At 35.7% G+C, this 25,106-nt stretch overlaps 1 protein-coding gene across 4 annotated transcripts in view; it reads left to right on the top strand.

The window, feature by feature from the left end:
- Positions 1-25,106, top strand: part of LOC143230753 (dachshund homolog 1-like) — a 117,125-nt gene that overhangs the window by 51,239 nt on the left and 40,780 nt on the right. For all 4 annotated transcript variants that reach the window (XM_076464865.1, XM_076464866.1, XM_076464862.1 and 1 more), the window contains one exon: positions 19,738-19,865. In XM_076464865.1, the coding sequence (XP_076320980.1) occupies positions 19,738-19,865 (128 nt within the window). The remainder of the gene's footprint in view (positions 1-19,737; positions 19,866-25,106) is intronic.

Here is a 25,106-nt window from a genome sequence, read left to right as displayed (position 1 = left end):
CTATATAAATGTGAAATATGCTTTACTACACAATCAAACAATGTGAAATACCAAAGCAACCATAAAACTACAGAGGCAGAAAAGGATTTTAGTCCAATATAACATCAACTTCAAGTTCGATTTCCTCCCAGATATCAGAAGAACTTAAGATAATTACTGAAATCCCAAATATCTGATTTTCAGTACTTCAATCGAATTTTAGATCTATCTAAACTAAACTCTATTTACTGGCTCTCTATTTCTATTGTAAGTTTTTTGAATAGGTCATATCTGAGAATGCTTTTTTAGCAGTTAATTAAATACCTAATTTGTATGAACTGTTTAATTTTAAACAAGACATTTGTTCATTATCTAAGAACTGTGTGAATTAGCATTACATCTGACTAATTATTAATAAACCATTTAAAGTAGCACGGGACACTAGTCCTTACTTTCATGAACTACTTGAATTAGCACGAGAAACTCTTATTAAAACTGACAAACATACTCGCCCTTTCAGCCGTGTGGTCATTATAATCTGACAGTCAATCCAACTATTCGTTGGTAAAATAGTGGCCCAAGAGTTGGCGGTGAGTGGTGATAACTAGCTGCCTTCCCTCTATTCTTACACTGCTAAATTAGGGACAACTGAAGAATTGACATGAACATGAGAAACACCCTTATTATAGCAGCTGAAGAATTGACATGAACATGAGAAACTCTTTCATTATAACAGCTGTAGAATTGACATGAACATGAGAAACTCTTTCATTATAACAGCTGAAGAATTGACATGAACATGAGAAACTCTTTCATTATAACAGCTGAAGAATTGACATGAACATGAGAAACTCTTTCATTATAACAGCTGAAGAATTAACGTGAATATCAGAAAATGTTTCTTATGGTAACTGAACTATTTAATTAACATGAACATGAAAACTCCCAACCGATTATCGATGAACTATGCTTGAATAAAACTCTTGTTCTTTTGGGTTATGATGATAATTACAGGCCGAAGAAGCTTGTAAACTATCCAAATGTTTCCTTTATCCCATTAAGGAATCATTTCGCAACACGTTTGTCAGTGCGCAGCCCAACTACCACAGGAATGTGACTGTTATTTAGTTATGAATTATTTTATTTATTCCTTGCTTTGGTTAATTTTTTATCTCTTTCTTTTACACCCAGTTCCAAGTGTCAATAAGAGGAGATCGTAATTTTAGTGCAAAGACGTGAGATGGAAACCGCTCAACACGAAAGCAATAGGACGAACAAATACAATCTCAATGTAGCGTCAGCGACATCACTTATAACTGCACAAACTAATCTAAGTTAACTATTGTATTCTCAGAATAACTAAAAATTCATTAGAATATTTTAAACGAATTTAGAAGAATATGTTAGTAATTTATGACTACTTAACTTTAAACAAAAGCTGTAAAGCTTGACTAAGTGAAAACAAATACTTAAGACAGTTAAGTTAGGTATTTTGCCCAATCGTAATTAGGCTTAATACAATTGTTTGATTTTCTGACTTCCAAGATGCTTGTGTTCTAATAGTTAATGAATAGTTCTATTAACATACAAATTAACATATTTTCTCGACACTATAGTATAGCGCCACTACAGGATGTTCGGAAAGTCACTGTGCAGTTTTGTAATCATATTTTATCCAGTCTATTTCAAGCCAGCAATTGATAGCTGTGTTTAGAAACAAAATAAGAAGGATCCAGGTCTGCATTGATGCCAACGGGTGTCACTTTCAACATTGTTTATAATTGTCATTCATATTTACCTCCTGTATTCTATATTGAAACATGTCTGTTAATAAATATATAATTGCACAGTGACTTTCCGAACACCCTGTATTAGCTTGGCATTATAGCAACTGGACAAACAAACGTAAGACTAACGTAATGTCACAAAATCTAATTAAATTGATTCGAGTGAAGTGTTGTATTCTCAAAACGCATTAATTATAACGTTTGCAAGAAATTAAGAATAATGTTAATTGGGCATTAAATAAAAACACAAAAATTACAAATGCTGTTTATAAATAGTTTAAAAGATAAAACACTTTATGATATGATAGATGCTGTACCAATTCAACGTTGGGAGAAGACACAACAGCCTCAGATGTGGCGTATAGGGTATCATACTTACTATGTCAGTTTCCGAGAGTTGTAAGAGTAAATAACAGATCTGATGACACTCGGTCCAGCGGTTCCCCAGTTATAACAAGATTATACCAGACTTTTGTTAACCGGTGGTTTATAGATACAGCACGACATGAACGTTTGGGTGAATGATAATGATTCACACCCAGCAAATGGTAGAGAGTTAAATGTATATAAAAGAGAAATTATCTTTCTAAATCCAGGTGTTCCCACATGAATTTGATTAAGTAAATCTTCGTGTGGCAATAACTGTCCACATGGCAGGTGTTATTTATCGTAAAACTTGTTGATAAAGTTTGACACTATGTCTGCGATCATACAGTCTATTTCTTTGTCTAATGCACGAGCAGCTGTTTGTTTCGGGCCATAGTAACTTTTATCTCACATTTTCTCGTAGTGACATCGTGATGGCTGCCCATCTGTTTCGTTGCTGTGCTGTATGACTTACAGTCACTCTTGACGTGTGTAAGAGTGTGTTTTGAATATACTTTAGTTTAAGGTTTAGAAAATGTTAAAATTCATTAATCACGTAATGGATCTTTGAACGAGTAAACACGGAATGTCAAAAACTCGAAGTAAAAACGATATAAAGTAAATTAATCGACTTTTCGCATCACTTCACTTAAACTTTGATAAAAGTAAACTTTTATCTGCTCAGCTCACCGAGGGGAATCGAACCCCTAATTTTAGCGTTGTAAATCCGGAGACATACCGCTGTACTAGCGGGGGGCAGTAAACCTTTGTCATATAAATTCCTAAGAAAATGCAATCATTACCACAACACAGTCTCATATAAACCTCAGAAGTCACGAGATTATATTTCTTTTAACTAGTGACTTTTCTGTTTTAAAAGCCAATAGGAGAATCGGATTCATGGGCGGTTTGTCTACGGACTCAATTCGCAAAAAACCGGGTTTCGATACCCGTGGTGGGCAGAGCACAGATAAAACAATTGTATAACTTTCTGCTTGATTCTAAACAAACTAATAATGGACGGATTATGTGGCCACGAAGTTCCTTACAAAGAAAGGAATTGGCCTGAAGATGTCCAATCGAATTCTAAAATGTTAATTTCTGTGCAAAAAAATAACTAAAAAATAAGATGGACAAAATATGATAAGTTGCGAAACAGGCAGGTAAAGAAATAAGTGTAAATGAAAACATTGTTAGTATAAGTGTTCTCTTACAGCAAAACCATATCGGGCTATCTGCTGAGTCGACTGAGGGGAATCGAACCCCTGATTATTTTAGCGTTGTAAATCCGTAGACTTACCGTTGTACTAGCGGGAGATTGGTAGAAGTATGAATAGAATGAAAATTAGCAAATTCTGAATAAAATGCAAGACAAAAAGTTAATTTTTACAATAAAGTTACAGAAAAAAAGTTATAATTTAAACATAGAAAGAGTAATTAAAGTATTTAAACGAACAAATTCTTATATCTCTTGTCGTGATTAAAAACTGTTAGTTTCATGAATCTACTGAGATTCTTCAATGTGTCGAACTTACACTTTTCTTAGTTTTCTCGAATTTACACACGACTCCATGACCATTCGATCTTTGTTCCCTAGTCGCCTCAAACTTACGTGTAACTATTGTTCTATACTCGCCACAACCAACACGTGACTCCTTTGTAAGCAAGATACCAATTGCTCTCTGGTCGTCTCGAACTTGCATCTGACTTCGTAAGCATTAACTATTGTTTCCTCGTCTCTTATAAGTTGTGGCGACTATTGTTTCCTAGTCGCCACAGCTTATAAGAGACTCCTTTGTTAGCATGTAATCATTGTTCTGTAGCCACAACTTACACATGAATCCTTCATGAACATATTACCATTGTTCCGTGGTAAACAAGAACTTACATGTGACATCTCACATCTCAGTGAGCAAGAGATTATTGTAATTTGTTTGTCTCATACTAGCACGTGACCCGTACGTGACCACTGTATCCTAGTCTCCTCGAACGCGCATACGACTTGGTGAAAAAGGTGACCACTAGGGTGCGTCAGCGGATAAAGGATAAAAATTAAAATGTCCCAATTTTTTTGCTCAGTTGCTCAGTGTGCCACTGCATGAGAAAAGAACATAGACAAAATTTCATTTCAATCGCGAAGTATTTAGGGGTCGCGCATCCCTCGCAAACTTCACTATTTTCCTTAAATTTACCCTACATTACATTGTTAATGGTAATTAAATTATTTAAAGAAATTATTGAATATTTATTGATTATACAATTAGCAAAAACATAAAAACTTGAAAGAAAAATTTATTTCATTGAAGTTTTATCTTGCCTGCCCCCTTCGCATTATGTTCGCCGATGTTCTTCTGCCACCTGAATCATATACTGAAATTGATCTTCGTTCTTGGTGCGGCCCTTTGATGTAAACTGTTGAATTAAAGCTACTCCTCTTTCAGCTGCGTCATTTGTCACAAAAAGTTTCTTTACTCTGTCCTTTCCTTGTTTGTACTCTTCGGAGGCGCTCCAGTCTTTCGGTGGTAATGATACAAATGCGCTACTGATATACAGATGGTAGAAAATTTTCTTCGTTGCCGAGGTAAAAAAATCTGAAGTTTTCTGGAAACAGCATTGCAGCATCAACTGTTAAACGTGGAGTTGTCCTGGGAGATCCTTTCACGGTATGCATATTTGAGACCATCTTGAGTTTGTCGCTATTCGTTACACCGTCATCAAAGAGCGCAAGCCCAACTGCAACCTCAGATAAATACCATAAATGCCGATTCATTGCCTTTGTACCAACTTTCTTAATCATATGATTTTCATGCAATGCAAGTTCCTTGAGTAGTGTAAGGTCCCTTCGAGCTGCCACGGAAGCATTCTTAGCTGTAAACCATGAGAGCAAGTAATGTTTAGTTATAAAGACACACAAATCGCCAAGTTTGCTGCAGAAATGTGCGTCAAATGAAACACGAGATGAAGCAGGCCGTGGTTGCAGTCTACCAAACTCTTCTTGGAACATCAAAATTTTTAGAGAATATATTGCTCGAGCCATCCATCGTGCACGATATACAGCACCAGAAGTACGGAAAGAAACTGAAGAACGTCCGTGTGGAAGAGATCCAAGAAAAATGACAGCTAATTCCAAGAGCTCTTTATAATCGTTCCGTGGTTGATGAGATTGAAGGATATTCTGACAAAATTAAATAATATCATCCTTCCAAGGCTGTATTCGGAGTGGCATTGCTTCTACTGCTGTTATATACTTAGTTTTATTAATTTTAGGCCAACAATCTCTAAAGTTTAAAAACAAAGTAATATCTGGACTTTGTGATGTCTATCACGAGAGTAGAGAATACAGCGCTCAGAAGAATCTCCAAAATGTGATGTCTACAGGCAAGGTGCAAGAGCTCACGTTCAAGTAACATTTCAATCCTCAGACAGACGCCAGATTTGGATCCTGTATTGGTCGCCGTGGTGTCAAAGCAAAGCAATTTAATTCTGTCTTTTACATTCCATTCTACTAAAACTGATCCGATCTCAGAAGCTACTGAATTTGCATCCCCACTATCAATCTTGGGCACTGAAAGAATCTTCTCTACACCTTCACCTGAAACTAAAATTGCCAAACGTTCGATCTTCTCTCTGCCAACCAAGTCAGGCATCAGCTTACCATCCCAATGTAATGTCAAAGGAACGTTTGGAGAAAAACTTTCCTTCAATTCAGCTGCTAGAAGAGTACGGTTAGTAATTCGTTTCCTCCTTGTGGAACTTGGGCTAATGGCAAGATCCTCGATATTATGTCCAATATGAGCTGCAAAATTTGCGCGGCTTTTCGGTCACTGATCTGGGTTCTGTCTAAAGCCGAAGCTAGCCTTTCACTAATGCCAACTTTTCGTTTGGTTCCGGAAGCACGTTGTTATTTTGTGCGCATTGCGCAACCCCTAAATATTAATGTATTAGATTGATTTTTACGCTAGCATATTTTTTTCATTGAATGGAATCAAATTATAAGCGAGCGACTGAGTGTCACAACTTTTTGTTTTTTGACGCACCCTAGTGACCACTGTTCCTCAGCGTTGCTTTTTCGTGAAAATATTTGTACTTTGACACAAAGGAAAAGAGAAATTGCAACATATGATAGTCCAAATAGTTTCGCAACTCTCCTGAGATTTAGGAAGAAATTAGAAATGGGACAATGCGCGGAGCTCTACAATATTAACTAATATTAATCAGGCGCAGATAGCTACGTTGCTTTGCGCCACTGAACTCTAACTAATTACAGTATTTAAACACATTTTTTTTTACTTTTTCAAATTATCTTTAACACACGGTTTAAATTAATGTAAATCACCCTTTTTTCAATTCCTAATATGAAATGGGCTGGTGGTCAGGGCGCTCGACTCACAATCCGAAAATCGAGGATTTTAATTCCCGTATCACCAAACATTCTCGTGTATTTATGTCTGTTTCTGCACGTGTAAAAGGCCTTGCACGGATTTCTGTTTTATCGTACTTTACCTAGCTTAGTTGTGTATCGTGAGTTCGAATTCTCGTCACAGAACGTGTTTGCTCTTGCAATCGTGAAGACGTTACCGTATGATGGTCAATTCCACTGTTCAAAATAAAATAATAAACTATGAGTTGGCTGTGGGTGGTGATGACCAGCTTTCTTCACTATAAAATCAGCGACAGCTTACGCCGATAATCCTCATCTGACTTTGCGCGTAATTCAAACTAAACCATTTTTTATCTTTAACTTCTGATCAAAGCGAGTTACCTATATAGATCAGAACAAAAATTATTTTAGATAGATAAAGAAATATATACTGGTATAACATAGGAGTAGAAAATGTCAGGAAACGTAAACTAATAACGATAAGAGTACACTGATTCGCCACTTGGGCACCATCGCTGCTTGCGATATTTTTGGCCATAATCCTAAAGATACATAAATCACTGTTTCATATGTTATAAAAAAGGTTCTGAAACAATACATACATACATTTATTATTGCTTGTTTACTTGTTTTTCTACGCATGTATTTATAATTAATCATCTGTCTGTTTGCCTATCTACTGCCCCCCGCAAGTATAGCGGTAAGTCTATGGATTTACAAGGCTAAAATCAGGGGTTCGATTCTCTTCGGTGGGCTCAGCAGATAGCCAGATGCGGTTTTGCTATAAGGAAACACACACGCCTATCTACTTACCTCATGTTTACCTCATGTGTGTGTGTGTGTTTTTGTCAGCAGGATTTCTTAAAATAGCCGAATGGACTTGGACGAAAGGTGGTATATATCTGAACTATGGCCGAATTTAGAAGGCTCAAGGTCACAGCAAAGCCGTGGAAATAAAAAAATCCCTCCCTATCTGTTAACATAGAAACCAATTTTTCTCTTTTCTCTCTATTTTTGCTCTTTACTAACCCCAAAATAATCGGATTTTGATGGATCTTGATGGACGTGTATAAAATATTATTTTTCATTGTCATTCAAAAGTAGTCCGTGTTCCGTCGATAACGACGGACACATTTTCGCATTTTATGAGGGCCGAATGTGATGAGTGCTACGAGGCGGAGGTACGTGTTCTACTGGGTAGTAGGTACCCCATAAATTATCTAACTTTATTAAGGTCTCTAATAATCTGTATTTATGCACAGGTATATGCATGTGTGTGTCTATTTCACTTTCGTGTCTTGTTTATTCATTCGTGTGTTTATGTTTATTTACTTATTAACGTTTATATTTTTGTTTTGTATTTGTTAATGTCTTTCTATGTATCTTCCTTCAGCGTTTGCCTAGTTATTTATTTATATGTCTACTTATATTTCTGGATATCTTTTTTCTTATTTTTAAGTCTAGGACTGTATTTTTTGTCTGCTTTCAATGTCTACCTGTATGTTTTCTATGATATGTTTTGATGCCCATTTCTTATACTTGCATGGGTTTAATTGTTTTTATATTCCACCCCAATGGCACAGGTTTCGAAACTCGTGGGGGAAACACAGATTGCCCATTGTGTAGCTTAAGTGCTTAACTTCAAACAACAGGAGCTCGTAGTGTTTATACAGGTATTAGAGAAGAAAAACTAAAAAAATACTTTTAGGACCCGGCATGGCCAGGTGGTTAAGGCACAAGACTCGTAATCTGAGGGTGCGGGTTCGAATCCTCGTCACATCAAACATGCTCGTCCTTTCAGTCATGGAGGCTTTATAATGTGACGGTCAACCCCACTATTCGTTGGTAATAGAGTAGCCCAAGAGTTGGCGGTGGGTGGTGATGACTAGCTGCTTTTTCTCTAGTCTCACTGTTAAATTAGGGACGGCTAGTGAAGATAGTCCTCGTGTAGCTTTACGCGAAATGCAAAACAAGCCAAAGCAGTTACTTTATGAAATGGGAAAAAATCAGATCGTAATTTCTCTCCGCGAAAAGCGTTTGTAGTAAGGTGCAATTTGTTATCGTATTTACGAAGTGAACCTTGTCTGTGATACTACACAACGTGGCGCCAATACTGCTATTTGTTCTAAACCACGCGATTATTATTCAGCTAATGTACGAAAATAACTACTTTAATTTTTACTGTATGTTAGTTAGAAAGTATTTTTTAACATTTACGGATCAAGTGATATCGTATAGAACCATAAATGTATATATATATCTTTATAAACACGTTCAAGACATATAGAAGCATACGTTGCTGTGATGCGTGTTTGATACTTTTCAAAACACATGTTAATATTGGATTGCAATTTGCAAACCAAATGGACGTTTCGTATTTTCCATACTGTATGACTTAACGTTACGACCAGTTTAATGCACAAAGAATTCAACATGTTATTACACAAATGATTCTCAGCTGGTTTTATTCCTTATGAAACTCTCACACCTATTTAATGGCATAGAATTTTTTTTAATTTGAAATGTCAGTTAGACTATGTAATGGTTTGTTCTTTAATTAAACCCAAATGTTATGTGTTACTTGTACGGCAATAAACACTTATGTAACGAAAATACGACTAAATCTGTAATTTGTTGTTGTTTTTGTTTTATTTCAGGTTGTTACAGTCCCACAATAAAATGTCTGATGTTCTTTATTACAGCCAACGCTAACCGATTAATGTAATGAAAATAATGTTATCACAGACTCACTGTACGATTGTTTATGTTTCATATATTTAGATTCTATTGCTACAGTGTTTTATATCGCACATATATACGAATTACAGTCCTGATTCTCAGTGAACCGTGCCTTATACTCTCAGGAAATTGTGTGTTACGCATTATGTTAATATAACTCATCCATTTTTGTTATCTTTTATATATTTTTGATTACTTTCAAATTTTCATATTAGTAATAAACGAGCTTATAACATAATTGTTGTTTATTATTAGCGTTGATTGAGTATTCAACGTTTCGCTTTACAATTACGGTTTGTAAAGAGAAAAGTTGGGTGTAAACTTAAAATTAAAACTTTGATGTTATGAGGGCGTTTTAAACATTTTAAACTTTTGTTCATTGTATATAAATCACAATTCTAATTGTGTTAAGGGTCAGCTTAGAATGGCATTACTGTTTAAAAACCAATGGGAAGATCAATTTAAAAATATCCATTAGCTTATCGAGGAAAAACTATCTTTATACTGAAGTTTTACAAAAGCGTATTTACATAGTATAATGTATCCAACTCACAAGGCCCCAGCATGGCCAGGTGATTAAGATATTTGACTCGCAAACTGGGGGTCGCGGGTTCAACTCACTCTCCTACCAAAAATACTTTTTTTTCAGCCGTTGGGGCTTTATAATGTGACTGTCAATCCCACTGTTCAAGAACTGGCAGTGGATGGTGATGACTAGCTGCCTTCCCTTTAGTCTTATACCGCTAAATTAGGGACGGCTAGCGCATATAGTCCTTGTGTATCTTTGTACGAAATTAAAAACAAAAGAAAAACTAAATTACACGATTGAACATTTAGGTCTAGCTTCGATGAGGCCTCGAAATCGTATATTTGAAAACAAATAATAAAACATATCACTCTTTTTTGCTTCTATTTGTGTTATTCATCAACTTCAAATTTGGTACGATACATGTACGTTATAATCCTAATTATTGAAAATGACTTAAGAAAATCTATTCAATCGTAACATCGCTCAAGATTTTTTGTTTGCCATACCTTTGTTTGAAGGTAAACACAAAACTACACAATGGGCTATCTGTGCTCTACCTACCACGAATACCAAAACCCGGTTTCTAGCGTTGTAATTCCGCAATTTGTCGTATCTAATATAAATACCCTCGTGAATTGCAATAACATAGTTCCAGTGTGGAGGTTTAAACTGAAACACTGAAGTTAAATATACTATAAGTACTAGTATTTTTAATTAAAATAAGTTCGAAAAAACGTCGAACTGTTATAATAACTAAAACAGAGCAGTAATATTATCTAAAGTATCGTACATAGCACGTGTAATTTACAAATAGGACATGATAAAAAAAGATAAAATTTCAATGATTATCTCGTTTATGTCATACACATGCGCAAAGGCTCATTACTCCCAACAGTTGTTTACATTAGAGATACTAAGTACCTACTTAAAGAGCTGCCAATGATTGGTTAATTCCGGTTTTCATGAGAAAAACAACATTTTAGTAGGTGAAACATGATTACAAGATAACAAGTTTATTAAAAAGAGTAAAAATGCAATAATTACAAAGTTTACAGAACTTTTTTTTTGCGTGATAATACATCTTCATTCGAGACAAGTCACCAAAACTCGTCGAATCAACGTGTATTACAGCTTGTTTCGTTTGAGAATATTTTCATCAGGTAAAGGAAAGGTCTGAGCGATGTTCCGAATGCTTGTCTGCCATAAACGCCCAACCCTATTGACGATTATGTTGAACGAAAGGCATGCTTGTGACAGATGAAAAAATAGCTTTAAAGTTCCCTTTTTATACATTTCTGATTTGAAGTTTGCAAAGAACTAATTAAGGAAATGAGGACAAAAATATATCGGCTGTCTAATATGATCTTTATTACTATTAGTAGGCCTAATGTCAGGATGTACTTATGAACGTAATCAAATGAATGAAAGGGTTCTGCATGGCCAGGTTGTTATAGCACTCAACTCGTAATCAGAGGGTCGCGTGTTCGAATCCTCGCCACACCAAGCATGGTCGCCCTTTCAGTAGGAGGGTCGTTATAAGTTACGGTCGATCCTGCTATTCGTTGATAAAAGAGTAGTCCAAGAGTTGGCGACTGGTGGTGATGATTAGCTACCTATTCAAAAACAAACAAAGAAACAATAAATGAATCAACCACTCAGTAGAGTCCAAAACGAAGATTTTTAAGTACAATCTATCACGTAATGTATTTATTTCATAGAAGAGTATGTTAATATTTTAATAAAAAATTTATTTAACTTATTCGTGTGCTGGTTTCTCATAAAATATGAAAATGGCCAAAATAGTTACGCACGCTAATTTCTCTTTACATGAAAACTAATCGTTTCGCAAAATTATGCTACAAACGGGTGTAAACTGTTGATGTAGTCCTGTCAATGCATATTTAGTAGAATTTATATATACTCATACAAGAAGTTTTCATGGTATTTACACCTGACAACTCACGTAAATTATGATGTATATTACTGTCGCTGTGACTAATTCTTGATTTTCTATGATATTATATATGTCCTCGTATACGTATCTTTATTATATATTTGCTCCATGACTGCTTCAACGAATATAACCGTAATTTTCCGTATGTTTGATCCAGGAATTGCTACGTGGAATCACAAACGTCTAACCCGTGGGATGAAAGGAGAACAGCCTTACCCTACTGTTTTCGATTAGTGTACGTACAAGATTGTGAGCAACTGTGTTAGACTGACTTTTCCAAATTTTACATTCTAGCAAAGTTTGGTAATCATAATGCGTATTGCGTTATCTTTTTTAAATCAGGTCACAAACTCTGGGAATATCACAGAAAAAAGTTTGAACTACTTGTACTTAATAAGTACACGATAACTAAACGTGTGAACTAAATTCAATTAGGTGACGTAGTTTCAAACCGAGACCAACTTTTATAATCAGTTGTTATGAATTATATACATTTTAATTAATTTTTAATACATATATATACATACAAAATATGAAATCAACCCGAGGAATAAAACAAATATCTATTCTACCTAACATGTAATCTTTAGCTTTATTACAAGGCTTAAATTAATGTATGAAGGATTTGTGATTCGAATAATTAAAAGAAATCTCTTTTCTTACTTTAATTTCTATAATCCGCTTCCTAGCAGAGCTTCTGTAATAGCTAATTATATTTAGTGTTCATTACTATAACGCAACCTGTAATTATTTCATTGATTCTTGAATGAACTGCCACCCCTAACTGTATACAATTTCATTACGATTCTACTGCTGTAGGTAAATATATCAGTGACATTGTTTCCTCAGTGAGCTGCTATGTCTAACGGCATACAATTTCATTTCGTTTGTACTGCTGTTACGGCCCGGCATGGCCAAGCGTGTTAAGGCGTGCGACTCGTAATCTGAGGGTCGCGGGTTCCCATCCCCGTCGCGCCAAAAATGCTCGCCCTTTCAGCGGTGGGGGCGTTATATGTGACCGTCAATCCCACTATTCGTTGGTAAAAGAGTTGCCCAAGAGTTGGCTGTGGGTGGTGATGACTAGCTGCCTTCCCTCTAGTCTTACACTGCTAAATTAGGGACGGCTAGCACAGATAGCCCTCGAGTAGCTTTGTGCGAAATTCAAAAGCAAACAAACTGTTTTTACTGCTCTAGTATGTATACTTATGTCCCCCGCTAGTACAGCGGTAAGTCCACAGATTTACAACGCTAAAATTAGGAGTTCGATTCCCCTCGGTGGACTCAGCAGATAGCCTGGTGTGGGTTTGCTATAAGATAAACACACACACGTATATTTATACCGTTCTCTCTTCAGTGAGCTGTTGTGTCGAACCTAATACAATTTCGTTTCTGCTATAAATATTTTAGAAAAAATATACATTCATGCACTTGTACCTCATTTTATATAGTAAACATAGAAAGAATGTTTGAGTTTTGAGACAAATGAAATAATATACTTTATTATTATTGTAGTATAGATTTAACACAACTATAAGTTATTTGACTGACTCACCCGCATAATGTATTTAATAATCAGAACTTAGACATTGCATTGTTCTTTGTTTATACGGTTGTGTGTGCCTTTGGTTGTTCAAACCCGGCGCGCGAGTGCTCGTGCTGAGATCGAGCATGCACATAAAGAAAAGAGGGACGCCCCCTATAGTTACCAGAGTATCTTGCTGTTCTCATTTTTTCTCATGTTTCATAGCACCAGGTGTTTTAGTTTATCTGTATAAATATAAATGCATGTGTTATGCAGTAATTTGTCACTACAACGAATGTGGGAATAGAAACATCTAGGATGCAATGTGTGGATGTATGTATCTATGTATATGTGTTATATATATGTTTATGTGTGACATGTGTCATGTGTAGGAGTATCTGCCTTTTTATACCTGTACCCACATTCTTTCAATTACGTTGTAACACAAAAATTATGTGAACTTTATGTGTTAAGATTATTTGTTGCTTTAAAAGCCACGCGTCCGATAGTAAGCAAACATCTCTGGTTTTAGGCTGTGTGGGATATGTGGCCTGAACATAAATTATAATAAAGGTTCGAGTTTTTACCTGACAAAAGTAATATAAGTCAGAACTAACAATGCTGAATTAACTTGCTGAGAATATCAACACTGAATAAACGTGTAGTAAACTTCTTTAAGTATTAGAACAAATACTTCCCCACTTTTCAAAGTGTGTGGGAGAAGAAATGTAAAACACTTTTAGAGAATTAGCTGGTAAAATACTATGTGTGAAGACAAATTGAAACAGTTGTGTTCAGTTTTGTGATAAACTTAGCGAATGTTATGTTAACCTGTATTTCCGGAATGAAGTATTCATGTTTGGTGGTAAAACATGTTCAGACACATTCCGAATTATTTGAAACATTGATAGAAACACACTAAAAACAACACAGTTTTGCAAAGCTACTGCGAAGACAACAACTGTAAATTAAGAAGTGCATTGTTGTAAAAACCCTTTTCATTTGTTGTCTCATATCGAAAGTTAGGCAATGAAGAGAGAAGAGACTTAAAAAAATACACACACAACGTGTACACTGGAAACCAATAGTTAACCCTATCTCACAGAATGGAGTTTTAAATTTTGATGGTTGCCGCGAGGTATGGAAACAGCAGATGGAGCTGTATGTTATTTAATCTCTTGAACTCCGCTATTATCTTTATCGCTTGAATTGCCTTTCCTTAATTTTCGAAAACAAAGACGTGCGTTATTCGTTTATAAAAAAAAAAAAAAAAAATCTGTTAAGCCTTACAGTATTCGTATTACACAAATGAACTGCGGTAGTGTTGAAAGTTTGTTTATATATATATATATAAGCATACCGTGTATAAATTACAATGGGTCAGTGGTAGATTACTGACTTGCAGTGCTAATGTTCTGGGTTCGATTTTACGCAGTGGACAGAGTGAAAATGGTCAATTATAACCGTATTTTTAACACAGTTTTTATTTTTCAGATAATCAAGATTTTAACTTTAATTTAAAAAGTAAATGTTACTTTAAGTAGAATGCTGTGTTTTGTTCTTATTTCCATAAACAGGGCTGACATTATGACGTAAACTGAACAAGCCGATTCTGATTTTTCATGTCACTATTGATATATTAAACTATTGGATGAATCTTTGCTATGCAACATATAGTATAATAGCGAAATCACATCATGCATTCCTGTCCACGTTCCATTTCTGAAGGAGACAAATTCGTTATGGTTTAATTTATAATTAAAAACTTATGGACTTAATGAAAGAAGATTTTATAACAATAAGTCAACCACACCACCTTGGCTGGGATACTCCAGATAACTCAAATAGTATTCTGTGGACCAGTATGGTGCAATATACGCAAAGAACCATATTTCAGTTCACTCAAAACAAAAGACAAAAAAAAAAAATAATTCATTCTGTGCGTTGGTTGTTTATCCGCTTTCGTGCTTTTTGTTATAAAAATAATAACCTAATTTTCAAATCAGTCTCAACTTGTTGCACTACAGCCACCTATTGCACAAAAGCAACAATTCTGAACTTTTTGCAGAAACACTTTAAGTGTCATTGCATGGGTCCAATACTGCACTTTCTAATTAGGAGCAACCTTCTCTTAAATCATATTTCTCTTATAATCATTTCACAGTAACAAGAAAATACTTCATCATATCTCCGCTGTCTATATCACTTCAAATAATAGAACATGTTAAAATGTTTACAGTTCGATTTAGTTTGTTTGTTTTGAATTTCGCGCAAAGCTACTCGAGGGCTATCTGCGCTAACCGTCCCTACTTTAGCAGTGTAAGAGTAGAGGGAAGGGAGCTAGTCATCACCACCCACCGTCAACTCTTGGGCTACTCTTTTACCAACGAATAGTGGGATTGACCATCACATAACAACACCCTCACGGCTGAAAGGGCGAGCATGTTTGGTGCGACCAGGATTCAAACCCACGACCCTCGGATTACGAGTCGAACGCCTTAACACGCTTGGCCATGCCAGGCCCGTTTTTCTTTGAACTGTGATTCTGGCTAAATTTGTAACTCATGGATAATTAGGCTTTCGCATGCGTTTCTCGTAAAAATACGCTCTGTACTTTCAGACCGTGGGTGCGCTATAAGAGTCACAGTCGAATCCCCCTATTCGGTTATATAAGGTTAGCGCCACGGTATTTATTTTAATCGGTAAGGAACTGTCACAGTGCAAATCGAAAATAAAAATAAGAATGAGGGGCAGCACAGCACTGCGTCTCCAGTTCAAAATGGGAAACAGTGAAACTAGAAAGAGTATCCAACAAATTAATAATAGGTATAATTACTTAGGGCGCAGTGATGTATCATATGCTCATATATTTGCTTATACCTATCTATTTTTTCCTTTCATAAACTGAGCTCTGGTTACTTCGTGCAAGGAATTTGTTTTATTTCATTTACTCAACTCATTCTAAAATGTTTTGTTGGTAACTTTAATTAGAAGACTTACCCTCAGGCATATTGCTTGTTGTTCTGGTTGCTTAGCAACACTTATTAAAATGTTAATATCATTTACATAAGAAGGAAGCGCGCAATTATATCGGTCATAGTAAGTAGTCAAAATGAACACGCTTATTGTGTATTCTCCCTCGTTGCATCTGAATAAAGAGTTTTTGTGTAAAGGTTTTACGCTCCAACCTATTAAAATAAAGCTAGCCTAGCCTTTTCAGATATAAAACACCTACTATATTCACATAATACGTTTACAAGTCTTCTCGAGCAGCAGCCCCCGGTGGCTGGCTTGTGTTATTAAAACAAAAGAGTTGGTTTCGGATATTAACTGCGAATATTATTCTCATAGTTTATGGACTGTGGTCACATATACAGATTGTTGAGTAGGTTACATTAAAACGATTTTGAATACATAAATAAGCGAGTCACGTGGCAACCACAACTGATATAAACTCGCCGCGGGACGCCATTTATCAGAACTACTTTTTGACGTTGTTTGGCGTTGCTTAGAAATACCGGGTGATTCCATTGAAAATTGATCGCTTTTGAGAAGGGTATATAACAGCCTTTTCCTACGCAAAGTATTCGTACACTCAGGTTGTAAAAATATATTCAGATTGGGGATTTACAATTTTAACCACGGGAATTTTTCCTTTGCGCTTGAATGTAATAGGAAAACAAAGAACGTGGATCGACTTGAGACATTAGGATGGTCCAGAAAAAGGTTTGCAACATGTCGTACCCCAGCTATGGTGAACAAAATATAACGTAACAAATCAGAACCCACAGACACAAAGACCAGTGACAAAAGCCCTTCATATATCCTAGATAGGCCGAGCACCACCCAGTTGTGAACGTTTTGGATTGTGAACAAATGTTCTAAGGCTCCCATTTTGTATTATGGGGCCGTGCGTGTATAATAAGAGTGATGGTTAAATCCCTCTATTTAATTACTGTAATTCACGAATTGTTGGTGTGTGATTTATCACTTCAAAATTAAAGACGGCAAGCGCAAAGAGTCCTCGAATAGTAGGATTGGGCGAAATTCAACAAGCAACAATAGTATGAAAGGCAAAAGTAACATAATCAAGGATGACCTCTGTTTGTGTAAGATACAACTCAGTTGTAAAGCTTTAGTGACATAACTGATCAGCCATCAGATAGTTCAAACAGTTGGATTGTAAATCGGGTATCCATGCTATGTTACTTGAAGACATACAGATCAAGTTGACAGACGCAACATCTGTAAACTTATACTATTAAACTGTTGAAACTGATATTGGAAAATTGTTGACTCCTATACTAAATGGTTTATGAAAGGCAAGCAGGAAAGAATGGTCTGTTTTGGACATGGTATTCTTACGTTGAAACTTTTTGTAGTGGAAAGTACAGAGTCGTTGCCAAAATTTCCTAGTCGTAAATACGTGGTGAAAATTCAATGTCCATTTTAATATAATGTATTCAATCTCTATGTGTGTGTATACTGACATGTATAAAAGTGTTAGAAACAGCTTACAGATAATGTAGCGATGAATTTGTCTTATATATAAAAAACTCAAAACATTAACTTGATCAAGTAACTATGGTCATATAATTGTAGGTGTCTTGTCTGTGTTATCTGTATATTTATAAGATTGTTTTTAGGCCCGACATGGCCAGGTGGGTTAAGGCGTTCGACTCGTAATCCGAGGGTCGCGGGTGTGAATCCCAGTTGCACCACACATGCTCGCCCTTTCAGCCGTGGGGGCTTTATAAAAGTTACGGTCAATCCCACTATTTGTTGGTAAAAGAGTAGCCCAAAAGTTTAAGGTGCGTAGTGATGACTAGCTGCCTTCCTTCTAGTCTTGCACTGCTAAATTAGGGACGGCTATCGCAGGAAGTCCTCGTGTAGCTTTGCGCGAAATTCAAAACAAAAGAAAAAAATTGGTTTTTCACCTGCAGTTATATAAGTTGTCCAGTAATACAATCACTTGTACGTTGAGAACTCAGCAACATATAATATATTTTACTAGATGAAAAACGTGCAATAAATTATGTGTTGTTTTTTCCGGTTTAAGATTTACAAGCAAGACTGATAGATTTTCTTGCTTTTAAAAAATAGCAGTAGTTTTAATTAGTATATTTACATGATTTTTATTTTAACCTGACCCAACATGGTCAGGTGGTTAGGTTCGCTCGGGTCGTAATCTGAGGGTCGCGGGTTCGAATCTTTGTCACACCAAACATGCTCGCCTTTTCAGCTGTAGGAGCGTTATAATGTGACGTTGAATCCAACTATTCGTTGGTAAAAGAGTAGCCTAAGAGTTGGCGGTGGGTAGTGATACTGGCTGCCTACCCTCTAATCTTACAAAGATAGCGCTCGTGCAGCTTTGCGCGAAATTAAAAAAAAATTAATATTATTAATTTGTGTTTTATTTATTTGTGAATAGTTTTGGAAGTAGTGCATCATTGTTTCTGGTGAAGTGTTTTATTGGACATTTGGTAAATAAATAAGAGTATTTAAGAAAAATATGAACACGAGTTTACTTTCATATTGCAGAAACAGTTTATATGATATACTTTTAATTAATATAATTTACATTTGTATAAACGTTTACATCTATAGTCTGGTTTTCTGATGATTTCTGTGACTCAGCCGTAAGCTTCTTATAGTCTGGTTGTCTGATGATCCCTGTAACTCAGCCGTAAGCTTCTTATAGTCTGGTTGTTTGATGATCCTAGTGACTCAGCCGTAAGCTTCTTATAGTCTGGTTGTCTGATTATCCCTGTAACTCAGCCGTGAGCTTCTTATAGTCTGGTTGTCTGATGATTCTAGTGACTCAGCCGTAAGCTTCTTATAGTCTGGTTGTCTGATGATTCTAGTGACTCAGCCGTAAGCTTATTATAGTCTGGTTGTCTGATGATGCTTGTGGCTCAGCCGTAAACTTCTTATAGTCTGGTTGTTTGATGATCTCTGTGACTCAGCCGTAAGCTTCTCTGTTTGAAATTAAGCGCAAAACTTCACAATGAGCTATCTGTGTTCTGCCCACTATGGGTATCGAAATCCAGTTTCTAACGTAGACATACTGCTGTTCCAGTAAAGGACCAGTAAGCTTGAGATGTTCTAACGTTAAAATTCATGATTTTATCAGTGGGACAAGTACAACATAAATATAACATTCTGCAGCTTTGTGCTCAACAACAAAACAAAAACATGGATTCCTGCCTTTATAATAATATCTACTACCATCATATACCGTAAATGTTGAAGCTGTTGCAATGTAGATATTGAGAAATAATTTGTCCACACAGATAAATAAACTGATTTGTTAGTGTATTTCTGGTCATTATGTATGTTATGCAATGTTTTTCTGTTTCACGTGGTGGTCATGGCTGACATGTAGAACATAAAACACCCGGAAATATCCGAGATTTTTTGAAGAGTTAGAATTACAACTGTGTATATTTACAATACCAACGGCTTTTATCGTTTCTCTAGTTGTAGACCCGGAAGACCACCCAAGAGAGCAGCCCCCATGATGGGTGTTCTGTCATCATCAGCCAGTCTTCTTAAGAAAGGTCGTCTGGACGGTGAATACCACGGTTACAAGGACGGTCACCTGAATGGTATGTTGAAGCCTTTGTAATAGGAGGATAAATACAGTCATATACGTAGGAAAGTTAAGGTATAGAAAGAGAAATTTAACTTTATATCACTATATAGATAAAATGAAGCGAGATGAATGACTGAATAGATGTGTATCTAGTACAGTAAATAGATAACTTTACTAACATCCATACAAACAATTGATGAATACGCTGGTATAGAAACAATTTTAATTGAAATTAACAAACACTTTTACTCAATTAAAAATGTAAGCTGGGCTTTTATTTCGTTGAGTTATCGTATATATGTATGTAGTGCAAGATCTCCATAAGTTATAAATTATCCATCAGTATGCAGTAAATTACCACCAGAATTTGTTGTTCCCTGTTGAATTTGTGTGTGTAGCACAATAGATCGCAGCTTACAGTTGAGGCACTCAGTTACAATGTATCTAGTGTGTCCATTAATCTTAACTATGTAATTGTAGTAGGATAAATACTTTTTACAACTTAAATTTTCATGTAGATAGAAAGTATTCAATTTATCTTGTCGTAAAACTGTGTATACATGTGTATTAAAATCATAGGTGCAGATTAATTTGTCTCTCTTGAATTAAAGTATATATTTGTAAAAAACTAGGTCACCACCGCAGTTTAGATACTCAGTTACGAAGTATCCAGTCCGTCACTTAAACCAAGCATATGTTAGTAGTGCATTAAATCGGCATCACAACGTTGTTAGCTCTCCAGTTACAAATATTTTGTTTGTTTGTTTGCAATTAAGTACAAAGCTACACAATGGGCTATTTGTGCTCTGCCCACCACGGGTATCGAAATCCAGTTTCTAGTGTGTAAGACATACAACTGTTCCACTGGGGGGGGGGCAGTTACAAATATGTAATCTATTTAATGAACTAAGTTATACGTGTCCGAAAAACTACATATCTTAAAACAAACAAAAAATATAATCAGTCATTGAAATAAAAGCAGTCAATGTACATTTATACATGTTTCACACAGAGAGTTCAGTATGTTATATTAAAGTCATTTTGAATATCGAAATCAGGCGATATAAATTAACTGTGGAACGGAATGTTCCAGAACTATATCTTGGTGTCACTTGGCGTTCGTGGATTTAGAAAATGGATCTCTTTTAGATAGGGTATGTAACAGTCCTTTCCGACGCAAAATATTTATGCGTTCTGCTTATAAGGAAATGATCAATTCGGAGATTTAGAATTTCCAAGACGGTATATATATCCCTTGTACTTGATAGCATTGGAAAACAGAAGAGTATGGAGCAATTTGGGGTACCTGTACCATCCAGAATGACACCGGCCACGGCAATCGAAGTGCAACGTTTTGTAACAAGTGAGATTCCACAAACATAAAGGTTAGTGGTAAAAGTTGTCTTGTGCCTCAGGCAACAATGTGCAACGTAATGAACAATGGTCTCTGTCAAGAAAAGGGAAAATTCGCTTCCCTTACATATCTATTGGATCGTCCCATACATCAAGCAGCTGAAGAACGAAACGAGTATTCATACTATTCCACACGACGACATACTTGTTAAGTCTTCTTTGGGTCTGTGTGCGTTCGGAATTTGGGCTTGCGTACTTTAGAAACGGGTGCTAAGACAAAACTGTCCTCTGAAACAAGATGACAATTAAAAAGGGAAAGTGTATTGTGGACATGCCAGCCTTACGACAGAGCCTTCTTCAATGAAAACTATTATCAAGGGTTGTTATCGAGCGTGGCGACATGAACTATAACGACGTGGTGAAGCACCAAAATCGTTTCAACATGTCGTATTCCACCTCCGTACATAAAGAGATAGTTTTTATATTTCGTGTATTAATCACCTGATCTTTTTTTTTGCTCGCACTAACTCTTCGCTCATGTGTTTTTCTTCTTTCTGAAACTTTTGTTTTGCATTAAAATAAAGTCTACCAATCAAATGCATGATTTAAGTTAAAGTATTTATCACCGACGGTAATTCCACATTTCCGACAATATTGTCGAAACATTTCTGTTATCCTTAAACTGAATTGTAAAAGCACAGTGTACAATATTTACATCAATAATAACTAAGGTGTTTGTCGCCTTAAATTTACAGAGTAAAATGCTGTTAGGTTTTTATGTATATAATAATTTAGTAAAGATAGTCTGGGCGTGGTACACTAGTTGGCATGCTTAAACTTTTATTTTAGTTCGCGAGTCGTTGTCGCAAAACTTTACTTCGCTCATTGTATGTTATAAAAATGACAGTCAGATTCTACTGTTCGTTCACATAAAAGTAGCCTGAAAGTTAGCGGTCAATGCTCTTCTCTCGTTGTAGTATATCAGTTCATAATCAGGGACAGCAGTGCACTGTTACATAGCCCTTGTTTAACTTTGCACGAAATAAAACCAAAGTGTGTTCCTGTGTAGAGAGATTCGTATAAAAACGAACAAAGAAGCTGACAGAAGACATGGCGTTATATATGATACCAAAAAACGTATGTTTCTGGTATTTTGTTTCTTAATTATTATAATATTTCGATATAAAGCGTGAGAGATAGTTCTAATAATTCTTGGTTTGTTCCCTGTAAAGCGATGTCTACTGACATTGCTATAAGCATTTTAGCGGTAGGACTCATTTCGTCGTAGTCATTCGAGTCGGCTGTTTAAAAAGTTTTGGTTTTTATTACTAATTTTTATAATATATCTTACATTTTTTTGGTATTTCTGAAGACGGCACAAATGGTGAGATATGACTCTACGTGACCCATGACCCCAATGTCAACTAAAAAAAAACATAACAAAAAATAACGAATTTAGATAATCAAGAATGGTATTGCCAGAATTGCTGTCGTCACTAGGTTGACCCCAAGTACAAGTTCAACCCAGGGGGCTAGTGAAGAATACAGAGGAGAATTTTTTATAATTTTCCATTTCAGAAACACCATCGACTTTCCTTATTCGTTTCTTTCTATACCACTAGTTCCTTGCCCTTTTTCATTCCACAAATGGGCATAATCTGTGTTGTGAGGTTACTGACCGTTAGTGGTATACGAACCTACAGTATTGTTTCATAATTTAAGTTCGTAACTACTTTCACCTATTACTGACACATCTACAAGTTATAAAATACACATCTACAAGGTAGAAAATTTCGCGAAAATAGGAATAATTTCTTCAGTTTTTTTTTCACTGGATGTTGCTGCGAGACACGTGCAATAAATAGTAGTGCACTACTACACATGTGGAGTTACATGTGTAGTATTCATACATCACACGTATAAAATACTTTAGAAATTACGTGTCAGCACTATAACTCTGTATTAATAAATGCCCATTTAAACCAGTTTTAAGAGTTTATGCCTTCCTACTATTTACATCATGACGAACAGAACTATAGTCACGTGCACACTTTGAACTGTTCTCTTGAGTCGTATGACGACTATTACATGAAGCAATCTTATAAGTCTCGCATGGGAACAAGTTATAAACCAATGCCACAAAGATGCTATTCGATACAAAACAACAGTAGTTCGTACCACCTTTTTACGTCTTTTTTTCTTTATTTCTTATTAAAAAGCACGTTATAGTTTGAATTAACTTACCAAGTTTTCCGTTCACGTACACAAAGTCTGCACGACAATTACTTTGTGTATTGTCAAGCTTAGAGTTATACAATAGAACATCTGTACTGTATCCACAGTAAAGATTGAACTCCAAAATGTTAGTTCTAACCTCTCAAGCTTACTGGAAAACCTTACATTACATTTAAAATATGTTTAATGAGTTTAGTGAAGGTATCGAACGCTGTATTTTAGAGTTATAAGCCCTCAAGTCTACAGGAAGGAGCCATACATTTAGAATGCATGTAACGCCTAAAAGTATTAAGGCATTAATAATTCCCTTTATTAAATAAACCCAAGTTTCGTTTGTCCTCAACGATCAAAAATATAAACAAATACATAATTGTTATCAGTTTGTCGAAGAAGAAGACATTTTAACAGGAACTATAATATTTTCTGTGAAAAAAAAAACGTATACTGATGATGTTTATTACTACTTTATCAACATACTGTAATTTTCCAGTTTCTAAGAAAACTCCGCATCTTTATTGAAAAGCAGCAAAAAGCAAATTTAAATATTTCATACTGTTAAGAAACAAGAAATAAGACGTGTTTTTTTTTTACTAATTAAGCCTAAAGCAACAGTAATGCTTATTATTAATATTTTTTAATAAGTACTTTTCAATAAACCTCAAAACTCATCGAAATATACATGATCAGTAGAAGTAGTGGTTAAACTTCAAATATTCACATTACTTTTTGAACTTGGAAGATGTGAGTTATTATTATTATCAACCTTCTAGGGAGAATGTTCGTGGTACAGAAACTGCTTTTACTTTATTGAACTGTGGCGCTATATGTTACGTAATATCTATTTAACATTGGGACAAACAGGTGTTTCGTTTCAACGGAACATAATCCTGCACTTTTCCATATTCAAGCTCCAGTCAATTCTGGAACAAAACGCACCAAAGCGACCCCAGTAATAAGAAGGGGAGGGCGTCAGCATGGTTTTTGCTCTGCAGGGCAATTAAGATTATGACGTACGTCACTGGCAGGAAGTTAAAGAAGATGAAACTGCTGTACAGAATTGAAATAGATGGTAGAATGGTTTCTTGATGTACAAAGTTGTGCAATCAAGTCCCAGAAGATCTGACAACCTAAAAGCTGGAGTCCTCAATTGTTTTCAAGGACGATTTTGGTAAGATGTCGGTTGATGACAATATTGTGTTTGTTACCAGAAATCTCCTGCTCAAAGAGTTGACACTTTTTAATGTTTTTTAAGATATTGATATTGTTTCAGTGCAATCATGTTTACAAGTTCTGACGTCGTCGGGAAACAGTCTCAATATGTTACACGCTACGCATGTCTCACTTAGGATTATCTAATTAGATTTAAATCCAAATTGTTGTTTACAAGTCCTGGCGTCGTCATGAAACAGTCTCGATATGTTACACGCTACGTACGAGGGCAATTAGGATTGCACCCAGCTAGTACAGAGGTAAGTCTACTGATTTACAACCTTAAAATCAGGGGTTCGATTCTCCTCGGTGGATTTAGCAGATATCCCTATGAAGCTTTGCTATAAGAAATCACACACACAGTTAAGATTATCTAATTAGATTCAAATCCAAATCGTTGTTAACAAGTCCCGGCGTCGTCGTGAAACAGTCACGACATGTTACACGCTACGTAATT

The sequence above is a fragment of the Tachypleus tridentatus genome, chromosome 10, assembly GCF_004210375.1.
Source record: "Tachypleus tridentatus isolate NWPU-2018 chromosome 10, ASM421037v1, whole genome shotgun sequence".
Taxonomy (NCBI): Eukaryota; Metazoa; Arthropoda; class Merostomata; order Xiphosura; family Limulidae; genus Tachypleus; species Tachypleus tridentatus.
Note: the sequence above shows the minus strand (reverse complement) of the source record. Positions and strands in the feature narration are given on the sequence as shown.